Source organism: Toxorhynchites rutilus, chromosome 2, assembly GCF_029784135.1.
Source record: "Toxorhynchites rutilus septentrionalis strain SRP chromosome 2, ASM2978413v1, whole genome shotgun sequence".
Lineage (NCBI taxonomy): Eukaryota > Metazoa > Arthropoda > Insecta > Diptera > Culicidae > Toxorhynchites > Toxorhynchites rutilus.
This window is the reverse complement of record NC_073745.1, coordinates 158318369-158342230: the sequence shown is the minus strand read 5'-3', so window position 1 is coordinate 158342230 and position 23862 is coordinate 158318369. Positions and strand designations below refer to the sequence as shown.

Genomic DNA, 23862 nt, shown 5'->3' with positions numbered 1-23862 from the left:
TGAACGTTGGGACAAAATGGAATATGTTCTCACTGAAAAGTCGATATTGTGTAATTTATCATATACCACATCGTTACGATAAACTTGTACACAATTACATCCGTCCGTGTTTCAGTTGAGAAGGCAATTGAGCCTTAATAAAATAAAACGAACGAGATGAAGAAAAATCTGTCGCATTTTTTGTTCGTTCGTCATTTAACAAAATATGAACTAATCGCAAGTTAATGATCGTGCCTCAATATCTGGTTAGAAATCGCGTCTGTGTCAAAAAACAAAACAAATCCGCCGTTTTCACCTCGTTTGGAACCCTGGAACTTTTCTTCTTTTTTCATAAAATAAAATGAGGCAACTTTGTTGAAGGCATTTGTGTCATTCGATACAAAGTATTCGATCGATCGAGCATAATCACGCATTTGAATCACTATTAAATCAAAAAATGTGTTTTGAAACTGAAAGCAATAACAATTAACAATTTTTGATAAAACAACAACAAATATTGGAATATCCGGTTTAAAAAATTATTCTCACTACCAGTCCCGAAACTTCATTAGCACACTGTCCGTATCCTGCTACGCGATCGTTTCTGTCTCGCGTCGAATTCCAGACGATTAAAACTGTGTCAGCTGACAGAGGTAATAGGTGAAGGCAGGTTTGTTCTCATGCAGAGTTCATGCTCAGACACTCTATAAGGCGCGTTCTGCTGCATCGATCAGGTGTGTCCCCTCGAACTGGTGTTGTTTTAATTTTCGTCCTTTCCGAAAGATTCCCCGCGAAGCAGGGAGGAATAACGAACTCGCTTGTGAACGGAAACAAGCGAGAGAGAGAGAGAGAGAGAGAGAGAGAGAGTCAGCCGATGGGATAATACATATAATGGAGAAGCAGAGGACACCCGGACCTAATTCGGTAAAAGAAGACGACTGCAGTCATTTGATAGGCATTTTGTTGTTTATAAAGGAAATTAGTTTGATGGATCGTCGAGATAAGCGCCGCCGTTTATTGCTAGTTTTTCTACGAATTTTGATGACCGACAGCGTCGGAGTACGGAATACCACCCTGGGGTCGGCGAGGATCGGTGGCAGCGGGTCGTTAATCATGCCGCTTGTTTTCGGATGTAAACAAAAGAAACATTTGGGGTAATTTTTAATCATAATATTTTTAATTTATTTCTTAAAATATTTTTCATATATTTACTTTTCAATTATTGCTCTTTTATGACTTACAAAAATAGTCTAGCTTTTGTTCTTGATTTCTTGTTGTGTTTTGTTGTAAATGTCGCAATGTAAGACAGCACTTACCACGATTCTCCGATTCTGTTATATGCATGATTGGCTTAGCTTGGGTTGAGTTGGTTCGGGATTTTGCCTAAACCACAGGTATGAGTTAGCTAGAAACAATCTCTAATCATAGTATTGCCTGTAACATAAAACTGAAGGATCGCTTTCCTGGGAGTCGTTTAGTCTCTTCGGATGAAGGTTGTTTAATAAAATGAAAACTATTACTCAATAAATTATCACACTTTTGGTTCAGTTAGCATAATTAAAATCATACTCCTCTGAATTATCCGATGGATTGCTGCTCTATCTACACTAGTATAGTATATATTCCTGCGATTAGTTTTGTGTTCCACTTATCACACACTAGAACTGAGGACACTGTACGAAAGCGAGAAAATATAAATGAGACTATACAAAAAAAAAACATAAGGATTGAGGCGCTCCGTGGTTGTTTTTAGTACATTTTGTAACGACTTGTAAACGGCTAAAGCTAAAACAAAATAAATAACTTAGTGAAGTTGGTGGTAAGCAGAATCCAAAGTGGGAAGATATTGTGGGTATGTTTCGAGAAGGGATCGGTATCTCATTTCCATTGTGATTGTGACGCTCGCTTTTAGCGAGCTTGTGTTTTGTTTTGTTTGATTTGCGGGCCTGCTTGCGTTATCATTTTGCACCTCTTTTTTTTCGTGCAAAAGATGTGATTCTTTTTTTTCATTCTTTTTCTTTCTTTCTTGTTCAGCTTTAAAATTATTCAATTCTACTATAGTGCTTTTTTGTGTTTTACTTCATAAATTGTATGATTTTTTTTTGTTTATTTTGTTTTGTCGAGTTTTAGCTATATGTTAGGTTCTGTTTGCTTATTAGAAAAAGATCAATTGTTATTTGTTCACAATATGTTGTTAATATTTTGTGTGTGTTTGTTTTTGTATTGTAAAATAAGCTATAATAACTATACATAATGTACACTGGGATAGAATTTGCTTGCATTGGCTGACTATTCGGGGGTTTGGTCGTTAAATTCACTGGCAAGATTTGTTTCGTTCAGTGCGGCGAGGAGAATGATGGAAACTGTTAGGGATTTATTGCAGTTGTCGGAGTTTATTCTGCGTGGGCTTTAAATGCTGCAAAGGGAGTGAAAGACTCCTAGAGTTACGTAATCCCGTAAGAGGCAATTCAGTAATAGGCTTGGATGAGGTCGTGTTGAAAGAAATGATAGTCACTCTGTGGGATGTGCTTTCGAACAACTTGTTGTGGCTAGATCTCCGCATTTTTTAAAACTGTTAAGAAGGAATCAGATATTGTTTCCAACATCAATTTGATCTCTTTAATTCGGAACGGAGTAAAGTAGTTCGCCTCCGCGCTGTGGGTCCTGTTTAACGCTAAATGAGCTGCACAGCGGAGTAGCTGTACTCGGAACAATCGGCAACGTCCTAGGTAACGAAAGAAGGACGACAATTGAAGGTCGGTACTTGGAACTGTAGATCGCTAAATATCCTGGGTGGCGACATGATCCTACTGAATCAGCCTGAGCCAAATGACTTTGATAGCGTAGCATAGCAGGGGCTTTCCGGATAGGAGAGAATGTACGAAGAATGTATGGTCACAGGGACCAATACTATCAGAGCGGCAGAACAAGAAACGACCAGGATACCGGCCTTATTATGTTTAGCAAGATGCAAAGTCGTGTGATTAGGTGGCAGTCGATCAGAGACAGGATGTGTGCATTGACAATGAAAGGCCGTAAATATCATCAATATGCACTGCCCGCATGAAGATGTCGAGAAGGAAGCTTTCTACGGCCAGCTGCAGTATGTGAACGACAGTTCTTCGCGGAGAGACATCGAGATTGTCATCGGGGATATGAAGGCTAAGATCGGAAGACATGTATAAACCGGTGATCGCATACCGAAGCGAACGACAACGGCCAACGATGTACAAGCTTTGCAGTTCTCGAGGATTGGTAGTTTGAAGTACCTTATTTTCCCGCAGGTACACCCATAAAGCAACATGGAGATCACCTGATCAACTAATGGCAAACCAAATTGATCACGTTCTCATTGACGGCGCGGATGTCGGCTCGGACCACAAGTTGTAGCGGTTTGTATGCTCTCAAAACTGTCGACTGTTTATCAGATGCGACAGAACCGATCCCAACGGTTTGACATCAAGCAACTACGGAACCCCCAAGTTGCGGAAGATTACGCGCAACAACTCGGCGTAGCTTTTTCCATGGTAGAGGTGTAAGGCACATCTTGGTACCGAATCTCTTGAAGATAGTTGGTACCGAATTCGCACAGCAATAAGAGAATCCGCGGCGAATGCACTAGGAGTGGAGGGACCGTTCGGCAGAAACGCCTGGTATGATGGGGAATGCGAGACAGCGGTGGTGCTTGACCAAACACAGACGGGCATGAAACGACATGTCCACGACGAAAGAAGCGCCAGCAGGAGGATCGGGTAGACGCATTCAAGGTGTTAATCATGTCTACTATTCACTCTGGAAGACCCTGAGATCGAATCGGGTATGCCGCCACACGAAGTTGACCAAGCTGTACAAAACACTATTTAGATCGGTGGGTGTCTATGGGCTTGAAACGTTGCTCGTTGAGGATCTCCACACACTCGGAGACTTTGAGCGAAAAGTATTGCGGACTATATATGCCGATACTACGCCGAGTGCAAGCCGATAACCGGACGACAATCCGATTATAGAACTTCTTTTCAGCAACCCCTCCGGCACCAAGAAAAAAAAGAGCAAAGCGCGCAAATGACTCGACTATATCGCAAGTGACTTGCGAATGCTGAGACACCTGGGATCTCGACGACAAACAGCCCAAAACCGACTTGAATGGGGACGACTTCTTGATACAGCATGGGTTACCCCGGTTGTCGTCTGATAGGTAAGGTAATTTTATTCAAGAAACGAAGCTATGATTTGATTCTGTTAGAATCCGAAAACACTGTTCATTTTATAGCAGTAGGCGTAGTATGCGTTTCTCAAATCTTTTGACAGCAAATTGTTTGAAGAACCTGTATCTTCCGACGATCGATATTCACGTTGATCCATTTTGTTTTGAAAAAGTTGTGCGGGATGGAAGCCGAGAGAAGAAATTTAATTTTGAACACCAGCATTAGAAATCCGGTCAGGTACTAAAATCGTGAAATCGACTAAATAAATCGACTGTTTATGATGTGCTGAAACGTTTCCGTGAACGTAAAACTGTTGTTCGGAAGGATCAGAGGACTTCGTAGTAGAGCTTACGATCGGAAAGGTTGAAGGTTGAAGGCATTGAGAATAGTTAAGGCAAACCCGGGACTCTCGGACTACGACATTGCCAAAAACACAACTATAACCAAAATACCATCCGGAAAATCCATATGCGAGAAAGTTATCGTAATTTACGAGTCTGCAAACAATCAAACAGGAAGCTGAAACAAAATCTGGTGGCCAAAAGACGCGCTCAAAAGTTGTACAACGAGGTTTGACGAAGGACGAATGCAAACGTCAAAACCGTTGAAACGTACGTGAAGATGGATTTTGGACAGCTTCCATGCCTGAAGTTCTTCAAGGTCACTGCCAGAGGAGATGCCCCCAGCAAATTCAAGTTCGTTTTCGCTAATAAATTTGCCAGGAAGTTCCAATTCCAGTTCCACGAAGTGGTGTCAACCAGTTAAGTCATTGGATGTAGGAGACCTGGTCTTAGTGATTGATGAGAACAGGCGAAATGTATGAATGAGAGGAAGAATCATCAATGTTACCGAAGGAAAGGACGGTCAGGTACGCAAAGCGGAAGTCAGAACGGCCGGCGGAATAATAAAGCGACCAGCGGTGGATATTGGATATTGGCGAAGGGGCTACTACAGAAGAATCTGGGCTGTCCCGCGACTACATGGAAGGAGAAATATTGTGGAACCCACCGTACAACAGATGGCAACACTGACAGGTGAATTGGTGAGTCCCGGGAGCCCTATTCAGCTGGAAACTGTCATCCAGCTAGAGTGAGACGGGATCATAATGTTACATAACGCACAAACATGCTAAACGAAAAAGTGATGATTGTAGAGTGAATAATAGAAGTAAAAATTATTAATAGTGGATAATATGTGTATAAGAAGGATTAGAAGGATATTGGAATAGGCGTGAGGAAAGTAGTATGTATGTAGTAGTATGAATTATGAATTGGAATTTATTATTGAATTATTGCAGATGAAACATTGAATTCGAGGAACAGATATGAGGTTGGAGAAAAGGTTTCTCCAGGGAAGCGCATACTAGAATGTAAGGGAAAATAACGTAGACAAAAGATAACGCTGGTAACGCAAAATTGATTTTTTGATATGAATTCCTTCGAACATTCACGTTTTCTCACAAACGTTTGCGAGCCGATTTCTACGATCCGTTTGCGAGCCGATTTCTCAAATCGGGATATTCCTTCCTTGTGTTTTCTGCCTTCCAACACATTTGGCCTTCCATTTTTGTTTATATAGATAGAGGAGTGCGTCATTTCGCCTGAAAATCCATCTCCACTTTCAAACAAAGATCAATTAAGATAGCGTAAACACCGAATAGATTAACAACTCTTATCCTGATGTAATTGTAAAACGTATGGGAATTCAATTTTCCTATTTCTCTGATCTTCCTTCAGAGTTTTCCGATAGTTTTCCGATTTTTCTCCCCGCTATATTGATCTACGGGAAGAGACGTGACACAACCAAATAAAGACGGCTCAAATCGGACTATTCCTTCCTCGGGGTTTCCGCTTACCAACACATTTGGCCTCCCATTGCAATTTATATAGATAAAAGCTGGTTGAATAGTAACGACTGCTGAAAGACGTGTTTGAGATATTCCTATCCGGAAAATATTGGGCAATTGTCAAAAGGAAATTGAATAAGTGTGCCAAAGTGACTCGGGATTCTGGAGACATGGAGAGATCGTCTAATAAAATGGTCGCTGAGGTTGACCAATAGAGAGTCTAATTATAGATGGAGAGTATTCGATGAAAAGTACCAAATTTCATCAAGACTGTAACGGAAAAATTCAATATTTTTTCCGAAAAAAAAACAATGCAGTTTGATATAAAAACATTTTCCGTACCTTTAACCAATTCCGAGATACAACTTGTTTTGTGATTTCGGATGGGTTCTGAATGAATCCAGCTTCAATTGTGACCATTGCTCACGCCCGCAGTCTCAACCCTATATGGAGGCAGATCATTCCCGCATTTCACACCAGAAACAATGTGTTAACGACGCCGCCCTCCCTTTCCGGGTCAGCTTGCGTTCTAAAACGACCATCATGGTTGTTAAATCAAGTCCATCTGTTCTTTTGTGGCGAGCAAAATTACAATAGTGTTAATCGACTCTTTGGTAAGTATTTTGTTTCTATTTTCCTGCCCTGTGAAACGCGCGAAACCCATCAATGGGTTTCCCGATAGATTATTGTTTCCTCCCAATTTTATTTCTCTCTCTCTGGTTTGTTTCACTGGGATGCTCCTCGCTTACCGAGTGTCCAGCTTCTTCGTTTGTACACACACACACACCTGCTGTGCTTTTGAATCCGATCAAAATGCTTTGCGGTTTAAAATTGAACTGCTTAAAATAATGCAAAATTTAAAGTTCTCCTAGAGTTTGATTTAACTAACTTTACACAAAAACTTGAGGATTTGTTTTCGCTTCCATTCCCATTCCATTTTCGACCACAAGTCCCTAAATATTTGCACAGTAATTCTTCTAAAACAGGTTCTCTGCTAGCATACTCCATTCAAAATGACCACTCTCTCTCTGAAGAAAAGCTCAGCCACCGAATGCAGGGCTCAGGAAATTGGGTGCAAGAGATTCACATGCCGTTGAATATCTTGCTGGAACTTATTGCCAACTGTCACATGCCCTGGTCGAGCTTCGTGTTGGTATTACTGAGAACGTCGCTCGCCGGACTGTCCATGAGTCGTCACTGGTCGTGGCTACCGGGGTGTTGGATTTTGCTGTTTTCCACGCTACCGTTGATGTTGTGTTGCACTTCTAACCCGTTCACCATTTTTTCTATGCTCTTCAACTCCGAGGGTGAGTTGGAAGGCATACTTGTGACCATCGATGCGGGTGGCTGGAGGGGAGGGACCGCTGAGTTACTAGAGGTAGTGGTAGTACCTGCATCAGTGGAACCAGGGGACATTGGATTCTGGGTGGGTGTTGGTGATACTGATATTGGCCTGGTAGGCGGTGAATTTGAGGCAGCTCGTGGATGAGGACTACTGCTGAGACTCCGATGACCACCGGAGTTGGAACCGGGCGTTACGGCATCAAATGCTGATCCGAGGCCGGAGCCTGGTAAGCTGTACGGCGAGAATCGGTGTGCTTTCAGACTCTGCAGTGGCGAGGATGGTGAGTGGCCCGAGTAGTGACCAAAAAAGGCTGGATGCTGTGCCGCCAGGGCAAGCTGAGCGTTAAAGAGGAGACCCGGACCCATTGCTGCTGCCGCGGCTTGATTGTGCAGCAGTTGGAGATGATGCGGGGGGTACAATCCGGGTGGGTACAAGTACGGTAACAAGTGTGGAGGTGGATGGATTGGTGGTCCTACGGAGATGTTCGGCGAGGGATACGACGTTCCAGCGCTGCTCGATGATTCCTTGGGACTGCCCGAGGTCGGACGAAAGGCACCTGTGCTTCCTGAAACACTGTCCGAGCAGTTGGAATCACTTCCGTCACGCTCGTTCTCATCCGACTGAAGTCGTCGTCTCATTGCCTCCTCCGCCCGCTGTACGTCTTCAAAGTTAAACCACCCTAAATTGAGAGAAGAGGAGAAAAAAATCAAATAATGATCAGAAATTGTTCTTCAATTGTCGCCCACCAAGCTCTGATTCTTACCTGCGTGCTGTTGCATTTGTTGGCTGAGTGACAGAAGCGGACTTTGAGGTGGTCCGACGACATCCAGCAGTTTGTCGTCATCGTCCATCGTTGATATGCTATTTGTTCGGTGATCCAATCCAGCCGGACCTCGGGAGGAACTAACGGAACTAGGGCTAAGTTTGTCGCCATCCGAGCTTCGTTGGCCCATGAGCGACTGTCGGAAAGCAGAGCAGCTGGAAAGAGGGAAAGAGCCACTTGAGAGAAATTTTTTAGAAGTGTAAAGCAGCGGGTCAAAGTGCGCACATTCTGATGGGGGACTGATTTAACGAACTAAAACCAAGATACCCGACAATGTGTCAACAAGCTACAAATCACCCGAAAGTTATCACCCTTCTCCATTCTAAGCGCTCACAAATTAGAACGTATCGCATGAGTGTTTCCTCCCGAAAGCCAGTCATTACGGAATTTACCCTTTGGTGAAGGGTGCTAATGATCGATTTCCCATGCAGATTGCGTAGGGTGAATGCGATACCCCGCCGGGTATTAGGGGATGCTTGTGGCTCTAAACTTGAAGTGCTCTGTGGAAGGGTGGTGGTGATTCATGCCAAACAAATTGAAATTACTGCAACAATCTATCTGTCTGGCCGTACAACAGCAAAGATGTTTATGTTTAGCTGATAATTTATGCACTCACAGTTCGGCTTTCGATACCAACGAAGCTGAGCGTATCATGATTTGGCAGTTTCCTTTCGGTGGCTGGTGAAGAGGTTTTTCTCAAAAGTTTGCAAACAGCGATGAATAGTGAGTCTCGGTCTAATTGAATGACGACGGACCTTTACGATCGGAATGATAAATTGCGCAGCCACGTGGCAGGAAGTGGAACCAAAAATCGGGAGAAAAGAGTACTTCTGCCAGCACTGAGCAGATATTTTCAGGATAGGAAGCGACAATAGAACTAAAATCAGATTTTATGAGCGTTTTGTTTTGAGCACCGCACCCGGGTTCGTGTATGTAAATCGACAACAAACGGCCGTTCCGAGTTTGTGTCCTACGCCATGAATAAATAATAGCTCGGAATGGCATGTGTGCAGTTTAACTCTTTCGTCGCCACCGAAGCATCAATCGTACGCATCAAAGGCGTTACGCGGTTGATAGATGGTTATGTGCTAATCGAATAAACAAAAGGGCTCCCCCTGTGGCGGGGGTGACACTCGATCGTTATTTTTTGGTGCGGTACATCAACTATTTTTATGGTATGTATTCTTAAAGTATTGCTTAAATTAAACTGTTGGGATGTATTTCTTTTTCGAACTACCAAACAGCAAAATCTTGAGATAGTTTTAACAGGGAAAAAAGACGTATTGAACGAGCGTTTCACCGAACAACACTGTTGACTTCCCTTACCTCTGTTGGGAACATAAAACAAAACACCGCGGATACGAAAGGGTTTTATCAACGCGAAGGTATATTTTTCCTTCTCTATAACTTTGGCGCCCCAAGAAGCAACTGGAGTGTGATGGCACACACAAAATAATATTTACCCAAAATGTGATTGCCCCGGCAATAAAGTATCGTGTCAGAATTCGCGCGATTGCTAAACAAAATCGGAATGCCACGCTGTCATTTGATTTGCATCTCGTCAACAAAGAATGTGCGACTTCGATCAAACAACACTGCGAAAGGGTTAGTTAGAGTAGAGAGAGGCGCCCCGGAAGATGGGGTGTAATGGTTTCTACACGCACTTTTGCGTCCACTATTTTACTACCATTCAATAGAAGGGAGTGCTATTCATGATCGTTCTTTTATCATATTGAGAGTAGGAAAGAAATTCAGGTCGTTTTCCGAACATGATTCCGGTTATTGTTAAATTTCAAAGACGTTAGATATCTGTTACTAACATTCAGTTCATCCGGGATTTCATTTTAGCCAAGTAGTCGGACATTGTCCCGTAGATTAGCAGCTTCGCGCCCGAAACCGGTCGACATTTAAGGTAATTTTAAACCGTTTAAATAGTAAGAACAATAAGTGTTTGTCTTGTTTCGCGTCACGTCTTAGTGAATGTCGTGAAGTTCTTACGTTGCACAACAAATTAAAATAAAAAGTGTCATTTTTGCGGGAAGTCTAATTTGTCTATTTTGTTGAGAAGAAAAGTGGAGCTGAAGATCATTGAATGCTATTCCGACTTGGAGATGGAGATTGGAGATTTTTTATTCTAGTTCTCTTCAGAGACGAATCATTTGTTTCGAAACGGAATTCGGAAGAATTGCTCTAGAGATGGTAAAATCTCTCGTTTTTTACATATTTTAAGAGAAAGAAAACGATCAAAATCATTCTCATACTCAATAAACAAAGCGCAAAGTACTTGTTCAGTTCAATATTACGTTTGTAATTAGTACTGGGTCAAATCATTGCCACCAGATGGCTAACCTTTCCAATATAACTTTTGACCAAATAAATTTCATGAGACCAATAGTTCTAAGGGGTACCGGAAGACACAAAGTGCTCTTTGTGTTTTGCGATGTTTAAGAAAGCCAAGCCATCGACAGGAAGCTCAATATATTCTTCCTCGACAATATCTTCTGCGGCGATGTTCAGCAGACTGAGGTTTTAACGAAGATATGTTTGATAGGAAGATATACACACCTATTGCGGAACCCGAATGGATTTAAAATTAGCACGATGTTGCATTCTATAACCCAAACGAGATCGACTTCTGCATTCTAAAATCCGCCCGAGATTCAAATCCCTTCAAATCGACATATGCAAAAATGACTACGCTGTCTTGACGTGAAACCAAATTGTGTCTGAAAATGATATTATATTATAGAAAAGTTTTGAGCGGAAATGCTAGGATTTTTTTTAATAGTTAAGTGAAGCTGAGAACTACGAGTTTGAATACATTGAGTAATTATATTCATAGAGTAAATAGTAATTTAGATGGTTTTTGAGAAAGTAATGTGCGCTGCACATACAACGTTCCGTCACCGTTCCGACAACTATTCTATTGGACTTACGAGCAGTGTTGCCACATTTAAATCTTTCTCATCTGTACTTTTTCGTTCAAAAATCTGTACCAAAAATTTGTATCATAGAAAATATTCGTTGTAGAAATTTAACATAAAAAAATATTGATTTATTTACTACAAATACTACATTTACATTTGCAAGTCCTTTGTATGTTTTATAATGCCTTTTTTTTTTTTTTTAATCTAGATTGCGTACTATCATGAATTAAAAATTAAAAAATATCGCCCCAAGCGATACTGCGGCGTAAAAGTCGTCATGTACCTTGAAGTTGCATTGTTCGAACGTAAGAAATTTCAAACGCGGAAAAAAATCTGTAACAATCTGTACTTTTTGAAGAAAATCAGTATGCTGCACCGTACAGAATCTGTACCGGAAATAACGAAAAAATCTATACCTTTCCAGATCAATCTGTACGTGTGGCAACACTGCTTAAGAGTACAGTGTCGGATCAAACATTTAGACCACTGCTTAAGCTAAAAAAGGAAGTGACCAAACATTGAGAAAAAATAATCCTATCCAGTGCTTCAATCCATTTAAAATATTTGATTTGTATTGTTCGAATAAATTTAAAACATCTGTAGTTAAAACAATAGTAATTCATTTGAAAATGCGTGTTAAGCATACCTAAGAACTAAAATGACGCGACAAAATTTAGGACCAGTTCCTCGTTTCGGCTATTTCGAGTGTTGTTTCGATCGATTTTTGAAGAATATCGATTGTTTCTCGGTGGTATTTTATGTTTTTTTTTGGATCCTGGTGAGTATTTATCATGTGAACAAGAAGAATGTAAGGTGTTAATTCTCGAATTAACGAATCAACGAAAAATGGCGCGCATAATTGCACGGAAGCATAACGGATGGTCGTCCACAAAATGTCCAAAGCAGGCAGCAGCCAACGCGAAATCGCAGAGTACTTGGGACGAGGAAAACAACCGCGAAGGATGACACTTCCACAAAGCGAGCCTCCAAGAAAGAACCTATCCAGGCCTCGAAAAAGATCCGGGACGAACTGAATTTGTCCGTGAGTTCTCGGACAGTTCAGAACAGTATTTTTTGAAATTTTAAGATATAATATAAAGATATAACCAATTTCTCTGTTTAAAAAAAAAATCGAAGAGGTCAGCGGCCGGTCGATTCGGCGTGAAATTTCTCCATGGGAAGGTTGATTATTAGTGGGTAGGTTTATGAAGTCAATGAGGTAAGTCTTGGAGGCGAATGAACTGCAAAGTTTAAAGCCTCTTAAAAACAAAGAAACATGAAACATGAGGTAAGTGATTATGTAAACACGAACTATCGACCACTCGACTAAACGACGAAAATCCGAGAATCTCATGAGTCACAAAACACAGCAGAGACTATCTTTATGCATCCTGAGAAGGAAAACCTGTAAAATGTGTTAGACCAGCAATATATTATATTATTGATCACTCGTACTTTTCTATCGAACTACAAACGCGACTGCGGAACTCCTCTAGATACGTCCCGGCGATATGTTCCGTTATTGATCTCACGTACGTTTTGCAGAAATCCAAACGCAACGGCGGAGAGTTATGTGATATTTAATGTGCGGACGAACACGTTGTTTTTCAGGCACTTCTGATTGTACATTCTGGAATCCACAGTGTCGCTTATCACTCTGTCTGCAGCTGCAAATACCTTTGCCAGATCATGAGCTCTCTTGTGAATTTCTCGACAAAAATGAATTTAAACTTGCTAGGGACATCACCTCGACCAGCTGCTTTACTCTTTTGTCCGAGAAGATGCGCATAATAAATTTTCACGAATGATGCGTTGTTCATGAGGATAGATCCCTCGTTTTTCGTAAGAACCTCATTGTACAACTTTCAGGAACGTCTTCTGACCACTGCTTCCATATCTTGTTCGGTTGCTTACTGGCCCGGAAAGACGGAAAACCTTTTCGCAGACGAATTCTTTTGACCGTGGTTTGGTTGGCATTGAATTTCATGGCGATATCATAATTCGACAGCGAAATCCGGCAATCGTTCTAAAAACCTTCAAATACAGTTTCACTACAATGCTTGCTATGATCCTCACCACTAGGAGCGCTGAAGTAAAATAAACTCGAGCTTTACTCGCATGTTGAGTTAACGAAATCGTTAAAAGTGTTAAAAGTCACCAAAATAACAAAATAATTTAGGGAATGTTTGTCAACAGCCAGGAAGTCTGGATCGAGAGTAATTCGGAAGTCGCAGCGACGACGAAAAAAGTAACCAGTGCTTCCAAGTCTATCCATTTGAGATGTCGCAAACAAGCTGAGTATGTCGTCTACAACTGTGCATCGAGCAGAAAAACGAACAATCTTGTCGACTTATAAGAAGGTAGCCACTCCACATAAGTGCTCCTGTGGTCGTGTGGTTAGTGCACATATTATTACCGGGGGTTCTGGTTCGATTCCCGTTCTGGCAGCGGGAATTTTTGGTCAAAGAAATTTCTTCCGACTTCCGTACTGTCGTCACACGTATTCTAAAGTTTGCCACTGAGGTATACATTCAACATGTGTTATTTGACACAGACATCTCAACTAAGTACTACTATTTTAAATATAGGGGGTCATCGTAGCCTAATTGGTTGCGTGCCCGTTACTAAGCGAATGATCATGAGCTCATAACTCAGGGCCCTCAATTGACCATCTTTGCGTGTTATTCTAGCTACTACGTCCACACAACAATCATCATGTTACGGTAATCCCAGTCCCTTACCGCTCACATTACGGTCTGTGTGTAATTGTAATTTGTGTGTAACTTACAATATGTGTTTCTATAAAATAGAAATACTCATACGCTTGAATGGCTACTGTTTCATATACAACAAAATTATCGTGAGATAAAAAGTGTGTATCAATGAGATAGGAATACTCTTACGCCTGAAAAAATGACGCAAGTAATACCAACGTTGAGAAGCTAAAAGATCCACTGGGAGCATTAGTGCCATCCAATAAGAAGAAGAAGTCGCTCCAAATTGCAATGATGAACAAAACAAGAGGCCTTTAAACACTATTCTGGAACCTGTACACGACTATGTTGACGAAGTTCGATTGCGTGGTAAAGAACGACGAATCCCACGTCAAGACAGATTTCAAGCAGCTTAACCTGAACACTCTTTTGGTTACAATGAGATACACTACCGAGCACGTTACGAATCGTGTATAGCTTGAAATCGATGGCGACATCTTACTCGCATGACTATGCATCATTACGCAATCCAACCGATGGCCTACATCATATCTGGAATTAGGGATTCCGGCTCGGCTGTAACCATCTCTGAAGTGTTTGATTCGGAATTATCATGGAATGCGTATGATGAAGCTAAATCCTCGGCAGAATTGGGTTAATGAAGGATGCAGAACTGGAACGACTTTTGCGCGATTTGAGGATGCTCAGAATATTTGAGTGAACAAACAAAATTTTGAAACTTTTCGTTGCACCCACAGATACTCAGTGTCTAGGATCTCATTTCAGAGAATTGTAGGAAGTTAATCTAAGCGTGCTTTTCAAGGAATGCTCGTAAAACGTGATCTGAAGAAACGAATTTGGTGAAGCCGATCTGACGCAGTTTTTCATCGGTCAGCTAAAGCAAGCTTCGAAGCAGTGCTCGGAAAGCGTCAACTTTTTCGAAATTACCGTTGAATTACTGTCAATTGATCGCGACCGAGGCATCGTGCAAGAGCAACCTATACTAAACCGCATGGTCGCATAACTATTCAAAGTCTGTGACTCGAGCCAATAACTCAAGCCTGGTGTCCTGATGCTCAATATCCGCAAAATTAGTGCAGCCTCTTTCGCGAAAAACTTTCGTTAGGATGTCACGTTTTTGTTGGAATATCTGAACTAACAAGGGAATAGATTCAACTAGTCATAGATAAGTGCGGGGGCATATTGCGAAAATCCTTGATACACTTCAAGTGATTTTTTTTTTTCAATTTCCTGGTGAAATATATTATTTATATGTGAATATATGATAATATATTATATATTAAATATATCTCAATTAATTAAATATATATATATATATATATATATATATATATATATATATAAGTAATTTTCTAATGGGCGACAGGGTCAATTGAGCTATTCATTTTATTTGTTATTGCCAGTGAAAATTTATGCCCCGAAAGGGATCGGCAAATGTTTTGAGAATTGCGATTAATTGAGGATATTTTATTATGGAAATCTACTGTTCCGTTCACTATTATACAATTGATATGGCGATATTGAACTACTACAATTAAATCTCATAGAATCGATTTGGACTCAAATGGTTTTTGATTCCCGAACGTGCCTTGAGTAACTTCACATATAAATTTTAGTATTAATAACGCCAACTAATATGTCTTGAGTGTTTTTCGAATGGCAGTTTTAAAGGTACGCGCGTGTCAGTACAAGTCGGCAGAACATTCTTAGGTAAACAAAACACCTATATATATATATATATATATATATATATATATATAGGTGTTTTGTTTACCTAAGACTGTTCTGCCGACTTGTACTGACACGCGCGTACCTTTAAAACTTTGCCATTCGAAAAAAACTCAAGACATATTAGTTGGCGTTATTAATACTAAAATTTATAGGTGAAGTTACTCAAGGCACGTTCGGGAATCAAAAACCATTTGAGTCCAAATCGATTCTATGAGATTTAATTGTAGTAGTTCAATATCGCCATATCAATTGTATAATAGTGAACGGAACAGTAGATTTCCATAATAAAATATCCTCAATTAATCGCAATTCTCAAAACATTTGCCGATCCCTTTTCGGGGCATAAATTTTCACTGGCAATAACAAATAAAATGAATAGCTCAATTGACCCTGTCGCCCATTAGAAAATTACTCCCAAACAAAAGACATTTAAACTCACCCTCTTGAGCTGAACAACAACCCCTCTCTCGTGGAACGAACACTGTCACTATTGTAAATTACCCGCCACTTCCCGGTAGCAGCCGGCAGAAGCTCAGCTAGACAGAGAGAGAGAACCATAATGTGCGCACGGCAAGTGTGTCATCCCAAGTCATTTAGGCCACGTGCCACGGACTATTCCACACGACCAGATCACATCCTCAACATCTCAATTGCAGCACAATGCGACCCGTTTTATACACATTTCTATCTTTCCATTCGTTATGGTTCCAATGGTAATCTATTGTTATGATAAACCGTTTCCACAAAACGACCAGTTGCAGCCAGATCATAGCAAATTAAAACCAATATTGTTCTCTTTAAACGTAAGAATTACATTTTTGGTTCCACTCATAAGCGTATGCGCGGTATCAAAATTGCAAAAAAGTGTTGTGTAATTTCGAAATTGAATTGTACTGACTTCGCTTGTCTCACTTCATCGCCTCGTAGACAAGCTGCAAAACAATGTGCTTTCGTCGCTTCGATCTTTCTTCATCAGCAGAGGTGAACAAAATTTCCCGAAGTAACATGCATGTAAACATGTTTTTGTGGGTTCGGCTTCATGATGAAAAAGTTCTATAAAACGAACTTCAAGGATCGTGCACAAATTAACGCGATTATTGGCACATGAAGTTTTATGAAGGTAAATTAATGGCCATGATTAGTTCTGTATCAATTTGTATTCCCTGTTTGGCCCGCAGAGGAAAGGCGAGCATCGTGATGCGATGCGTAATATAATTAGCGTGTCCTTGAACTTTCACTTGTGTCCGTATATTCCCCAAGGGGGATCGTACCTACTAGCATCGTACCATAGCATATAGCAACAAAGATGCCACATGAAGTGTATGTGAATAATGGAGAGAGGTTTCAATTCATTTCCATTAACAATTAAAATGTAACTGTTGCTCACCGTCAGCTGGTGCCATTTACTAACAGACGGTATTAACTTTTTTTTAAGGTTAATTTGATTAACCAACGAATGATGCTTCGTCGTAGAACAGGTCCTTCGAAGGTGATGCTTGGTCAATTGACCAGGCCTACGTCATTAACAAGAGAAAATGTATCTCAAATTTTACACAGTCCACGTAAACACGTTCTCTTTTCATGAGCATACACTTTATTGCATTTTAATTGGAGCACCAGGTTTTACAGAAGCATAACATCGTTATGTTTTTATAGAAACAAAAAAGTGTCATGAACATAGATGTATGCTAAATGGTTCTTGTGATCGTGATGGTCTAGTACCGATTTATAACAAAACGACCAGCAATCATGGTAAATCCTCAGCAAAATATTCTTCCAAATATTCCAGGATAATCGGAAGCGAGACATTATATGTCTTGGAATATTGGACAAAACGGTACATCAACTAAGTATCGTATCTCTACTATTATGCCCGTAGATAAAAATCTGTTGATGGAAAACAAACAAATCACTACCGCTCTGTTGTACAGTGTGTCCCAGAATAGGTGTCTTATTTTTGCGTATTGACATGGTAATTCCTACATAAAAAGATTATGCGGATTCTATGTGGTCTATGTCGGTTCTAATGGACATTCAATCAGGGTTGCCATAATAAAATCAATGTTTTTGTTCTCAAAAAATCTTTTTATCTGTGTTTTTTCTCAGAAAATCTGTATCAAAATCTGTTTTAACCCTTTGCGGTCGTTTGTCTACTTTCAGCCACCACAGCAAAGAAGTATACTAATATTATAATTTATGCAACAATGTATCAGTTCACACTTTCTCTAAACGAATTTGAGCGTCTTGTGAACTTATTTGCAAACCAAAACGGTGCTACTATGAATAATAGATAACGGTACTCAGTATAAACAAAAGTTGTCATCCATGCTTGAGGAAAGGATTAAAAACTCCATGTATTGCGGCACTGTGTAGATGTAAAGAGCATTGTTCTGTATGTTCAAACAAAAAGATGAAAGGAGAAAGACGCCAAACTTGTTATTTTTGTGATACATGCGAAGGATATCACTCGCAGAAGAATTATAGCAAATATTTTATGAACATAAACATAAAAACATTGTTTAAATACTTATCAGAAGTTTACTATAAATAAAGGAATCCTGTTCATCTATACATCATTGATTTATCATGAAAAAAATTGCGACCAGTACGACACATGTGTCGAAATTCAATAGGACCGCAAAGGATTAAATGTATAGATTCAATCTTGATTCATAATCTTAGATTTAGTATCATTGATTGGCATAGTTATTATGAATTTGACGATGTTGATGGTATCCACGTAAAAATTCGTATTCACTGTGATTTAGTAGGAAAAAGATAAACAGTGTTATTTATTTATTGTAACGCTAGCCGATGACGCAAACTTTTGCATCTTTTCGCCATAAAATTAACACGAAAAAGCAGTACTGCACGATACGTGTGAATGCCAAAATGACACTGATTCAGACTGATTCGAATGCTATATGAATAAAATTGGTGAGTTGGGAAAAAATATTATTGAGATCAAGCCATAACTATTATTGAATAGTTATTTTGAAAAATATATAAACCTGTATGAAAACCAGACAAAACTGTATTGACTGTATAAAATCTGAGAAATCTGTGTAAATACAGATTTTTCTGTAGATGTAGTAACCCTGCATTGAAGTCGATTACTTTTGCCGACCCTGAGAAGATTGTTTAGAAGTGAGCCGTTTTCTAAAACTCACATAGTTGATGCTTGGCGACAAATTGTGCATAGCAGACTATACAACAGCTGGACCCAGTGATTCTGATTGACAGTAAACGAAACACCAGGACACGACGTGTATAATGCTTTGGAAGCCCTGGATCCGTCTGACCCAGTCATGCGTTTAGCTGATTCCTGTCATCGAAGTAGGTGTTGTCGAGAAGTACCATTCGACCGTTATTACAGCCTTTTCCGTCAAGATTGGTCACCCTCCAGCAGCAACAAAAGTACTGGCGCCGGAGTGGTTACTGGGATAAGTCACGGTTACTGTCCCCTCCAGAAGCTTGTCGGATGAGCAATTGTTCATATCGATTACTGTTGCTAGAGCAGACAAGCAGCGCTTCTGGACCGAAGATGAAATACCATCTGGACTGGAGCTCATTGAGCTCTCCAGTTTACTTTCGGCTTCTTCGTTCGTTACTGGGAGCGCCGCTGAACGTTTCAAATCTCTTCCCTGATATATGGTGACTCCAGAATCTGTTGGAGGGAATTCTATGTTTTCTTGATTCGCAAGATGGGTTGCAGGATAACTGTATACAACTATCGAGATGAAGTCTCATTATATGCTACCTCGAAACTTCTCGAGTAAATTATTCTCGAAAAAATAATTCAAAACTTTGCTCACTGCACCTTGGCTGCATGGTTTTAAATAATTATAAGAATATCTTGTGTTCCGTTGTTGCATTTCTTTTGTTCGATCCTGTTCCGTCAGGAGTGCGATGAATTCTGAACTATTGATGAAGCAATCTTGATTTGAATCAATGATAGATTAAAAACCTTAAAATTTTTAAATTTTTTTTCTCATCATAACATTGATCTACGGGAAGAGACGAATGCATCAAAATAAAGATGGACCATTCCTTCCTCGGCCTTCAATTTTTATTCATATCGATAAAAGATATAGGAAAGCGTTATTTCGAAAATCCATTTTCACGTTCGAACAACGAACAATTTCGTTTGCGCAAACCTCAAATGGACTAACAACGCTTATCATGATGTAATTGTAGAACACAGTGGAATTCAACTTTCCGAATCTTCCGACCTTCCTTCAGAGTTTTCCGAATATTTTCCGATTTTTCTCTCCGCTATATAGAACTACGGGACGAGACGAATAAAACAAAATAAAGGCAGTTCAAATCGAATCTTTTCTTCTTCGGGTTTTCCACTTACCAACCCATTTGGCCTTCCATTTCCATTTACAGGGTGTCACTGTGAAAGTGATACACACATTTGAGTGCCTCTCGCTGTATACTCTGCCATACCCTGTTAATATGCTGTATATGTTATGTTTGTTTTGATTGCAAAACATGTGTATATTTTTCTTGTGAGTGATAAAGCCAGTGTTTCCCTTTTTTCAGAGGAAAATTGCAATGAATTTAAATAGAGAACAAATCAACAACTTGCATCTTGCTGGAATGAGCAACATACAGATCAGAAGGAAGCTGTCACATCTGAATTTGGGCAGATTATTCGTGTACATGACCATCAAACGAGGATTCGAGGAAACTGCCACAGTTGTCCCCACGCCGAAACCGGGTAGGAAACGGAATGAGTGGATTGCAGTGGTGATCAAAGCGGTTAACGAGCGTATCCGGCGAAATCCGGCAACAAAAATGTTTCGTGAAATGAACATTTTTAGAATACTTCAGTTGTGATGGTTTGAGGATCAATATCCAACGGAGGAAAGTTGCCACTGCTATTTATCGACAAGGGCGTGAAAATCAACAAAGATTACTATTTACACCACGTCATCGAAGACCATTTGCTGCTTTGTGCCAAGGAATTATTTAAAATAGAAAGTTTTTGCTTTGAACGGGATTCAGCGCCAGTACATAAGGCATTTGTTGTTCAGAAGTGGTTCAAGGAAAATTTACCGTGGTTTATCAGCACCTCTGAATGGCCCGATTTGAATCCATTAGCGACTCTAGCAGTTGGGGATACATGCTAGAAGAGCTGGGTGATGTAAAACATATGACTTTGGATACTTTCAAGAACCGTTTGCAAGAACCGTGGTGTCATCTCAGATACTTCATTATTTACATCTGTTACAAACATAAATTTTAGAGCTCTTCAACCAACTTCTTGTGACCAAGTGATTTTTTTCAAGCTTGCGGAGCTCTGTAAAAATGAACGGATACAAAATTTCGAATCATGTTCAAAATTTTATTGTGTAACGAATCTCAATGGAAAATAGCTTCAGACTATGTAAGCCCCGAAGTAATTCAGAATATTATTTTGAAGTATCAACAGCATGGAAGTATTCCTGACCGATCGGGAAGAGGATCAAAACGTGATACATGAACGGACAACTTGATCATCCGTGAGATCAAAAAAGATTTACACACAACCATTCGTGCAACAAAAGAAAGGCGGGTTCAGCCAATTTCTGATCGCCCCACACGACGAATACCAACAAGACGCTAGAAGCGTGTGAAAAGTGTTTGTGTATGTATTATAATGATATAATGCGTTATATTGATATAATGCTTTGTCGAAGCTGATAGAACGGCCTGTTGTGGCAGTGAGTCTCTAGGAGAAGAGATACATATTGGCAATGAGGATACAACAGTCGCGAGAACAAGAATATATCATGTATCAACAATCTTTAGCACATCCTACAAAGTCATGTAAACCCAACGGTTCTTTTCAGGATTACCAACAAGTTCCAAGGGGTTGAATTTTATTTATTTCGCTGTATTCTTCAAGAGTTCCACAAGGCAGCATCTAAAGGGTGTGTCACATCAAATTGCATCACGGAAAAAACGCTGTAGAAATTTAATTTTCAGGAATTATATCTTCAGCTTTCGCTTATAATCAGATAAGAGTGTATAGATCACGTTGGCCATGCTTCACTGTCAATTTTTCGTAAATTTGGAAAAATGTCGTCGAACGAAAAAGAGCGTCGTGAATTAATCCTGTGCACTCATTTCGAGAATCCGGAGTTGTCACATCGGGACATGGGTAAGATGCTGGGAATCGTCCAATCCACGGTCAGCAGAGTACTAAAACGATACTTCGAGAACCTAACCATCGACCGGAAGGTGAAGAACGGCAAAAATGGATGCTCGTGATCCGAGAAGTTCGGTCCGGGATGTCGCCAATAAGCTGAATTTGTTCATTCGTCCAGCGGACCAAGCAGCGGGAGGGCCTGCGTACATACAAGGTTCAGAAGGCTCCTAACCGCGACGAAAGGCAAAACATGGTGGGGAAGACGCGATCCCGGAAGCTGTACACCGAAATGCTGACGAAGCCGCATTGCCTGGTAATGGACGACGAAACCTACGTCAAAGCGGACTTTCGTCAGCTGCCGGGCCTGTTGTTCTTCTCCGCAGAGGACAAATTCAGCGTTCCGGAGGAGATTCGCAAGCAGAAACTATCCAAGTTTGCCAAAAAGTACATGGTGTGGTAAGCGATCTGCTCTTGCGGAAAGCGGAGCGCCCCCTTCGTGATGACCGGCACGGTAAACGGGCAGGTTTACCTTAAGGAGTGCCTACAGAAGCGCTTACTACCACTATTGAAGCAGCACGAGGGCCCGACCATCTTCTGGCCGGATCCCGCTTCGTGCCACTATTCAAAGGACGTGTTGGAGTGGTACGAAGCCAACGGGGTCACCTTCGTGCCAAAGGAAATGAACCCGCCCAACGCGCCGGAGCTTCGCCCAATAGAGAAATATTGAGCGATTATGAAGCAGGCCCTCCGGAAGAACCCAAAAGTTGTCAAATCGGAGGCGGACTTCAAGAGAAAATGGATTTCTGTTAAAAAAAAACTACAACCTGACGTTGTACAGAACCTTATGGACGGGGTAAAGAGGAAGGTGCGAGCATACGGGCTTGGGCTCGAAGTATGAATAAAAAGAAAATGCCAAAAGTTGTTTAATAGTTTTTATTTTACTGTCTAAAATTTTCAAAAGGATCGGTCTACTGGGCGAATTTCTACAGCGTTTTTTCCGTGATGCAATTTGATGTGACACACCCTTTAGAACCAATGCTGTTCGCGATCTTTTATAACGATGTTCCGCTTATTCTAGCATCCGACTGTGTGCCGATGCGCAGACGTCAGGCGCAATTAACAATTGCTGGTTAATATCATTGACATGTTACCAGAACTCTGTCGTCGGCTGCTGGCCGCTTCATACAACTTTTAGTGTGGAATGATATGTGTTCCCATAATTTATGAAAAATTGTACCAATTTAATTTTACTTGTACTGCTACAATTTTGCGGACAACGAAACCAATGAAAATCAGAATCGAAAATCATTCAAGAGAACATTCACGGGAATTCATATTAACAAAGTCAATGTTCTTTGTACACGCTGCAGGATCTGCTGAAATTTCATAGTGTTACGTGTGCGATGGTGGCGTTACAACCGTGGGTGATGAATGGCTCGCTCATGTTCGCGAGAAATACGAGCATGCATGTCCAAATTTCAAAACGAGGTCCGTTCCGTTCGCATCCATTCCCCCTGACTCTCCTCCCAAAGGGCATCACTATATTTGATGATGGTGCTTTCCCACCTTCAGAGGTGCTACAATCGTTTTTCTGCCGTGGTTCCACCGTTTTCAAGTTCCCGCTGGATGTGTGTCTGATGGTCTAAATTATAGCCTCACACCGGCCAAATTCGCTGTGCCGGAAAACACGCGACTGCATTCGAGCACACGAGCGCTACAGATAGAGGAGTATTGCACGGTTTCCAACGAAAGTCACTTTTATCCTAATTCAACAGAAACGTGGAAAGTGTCCGTGTGTGAGCTATCGTGGAAAACCTCCGAAGCCACTATACACACGGAAAGCGATGACGATGGCGATACGGCAATGATGGGGTGTCGAGAGTCGCATCTTGACGCGCTCTTCTCCGTTTCAGTGGTCGTTTGGAAGCCACACAGCCAGGATATAAACTAAACTGTACTCGTGTAGTATGCAAATTGGTGGCAAATTAAACCACACCCAATATATAAGCTTTTTACACATCATCGTGATATCAGTTTCAGCTTTTCATCCAGCAGACTTTTGTTCCACAGTTAGTGTGTCGAGTGGCAACCCATTGCGTTTCGGTTCGCATGTCGGGTCTATGCATGCTATC

At 40.8% G+C, this 23862-nt stretch overlaps 1 protein-coding gene across 3 annotated transcripts in view; it reads right to left on the bottom strand.

Annotated features, from left to right (window-relative positions):
* Nucleotides 1–3051: 3051 nt before the first annotated feature.
* Nucleotides 3052–23862, bottom strand: part of LOC129765441 (optomotor-blind protein) — a 296805-nt gene continuing 275994 nt past the window's right edge. For 2 of the 3 annotated variants that reach the window (XM_055765767.1, XM_055765770.1), the window contains 2 exons: nt 8139–8374; nt 3052–8054 (listed from right to left, as the gene is read on the bottom strand). In XM_055765767.1, coding sequence (XP_055621742.1) covers nt 7225–8054; nt 8139–8374 — 1066 coding nt within the window. In that variant the 3' untranslated portion in view covers nt 3052–7224. The remainder of the gene's footprint in view (nt 8055–8138; nt 8375–23862) is intronic. The other variant, XM_055765769.1, reaches the window with a different exon arrangement.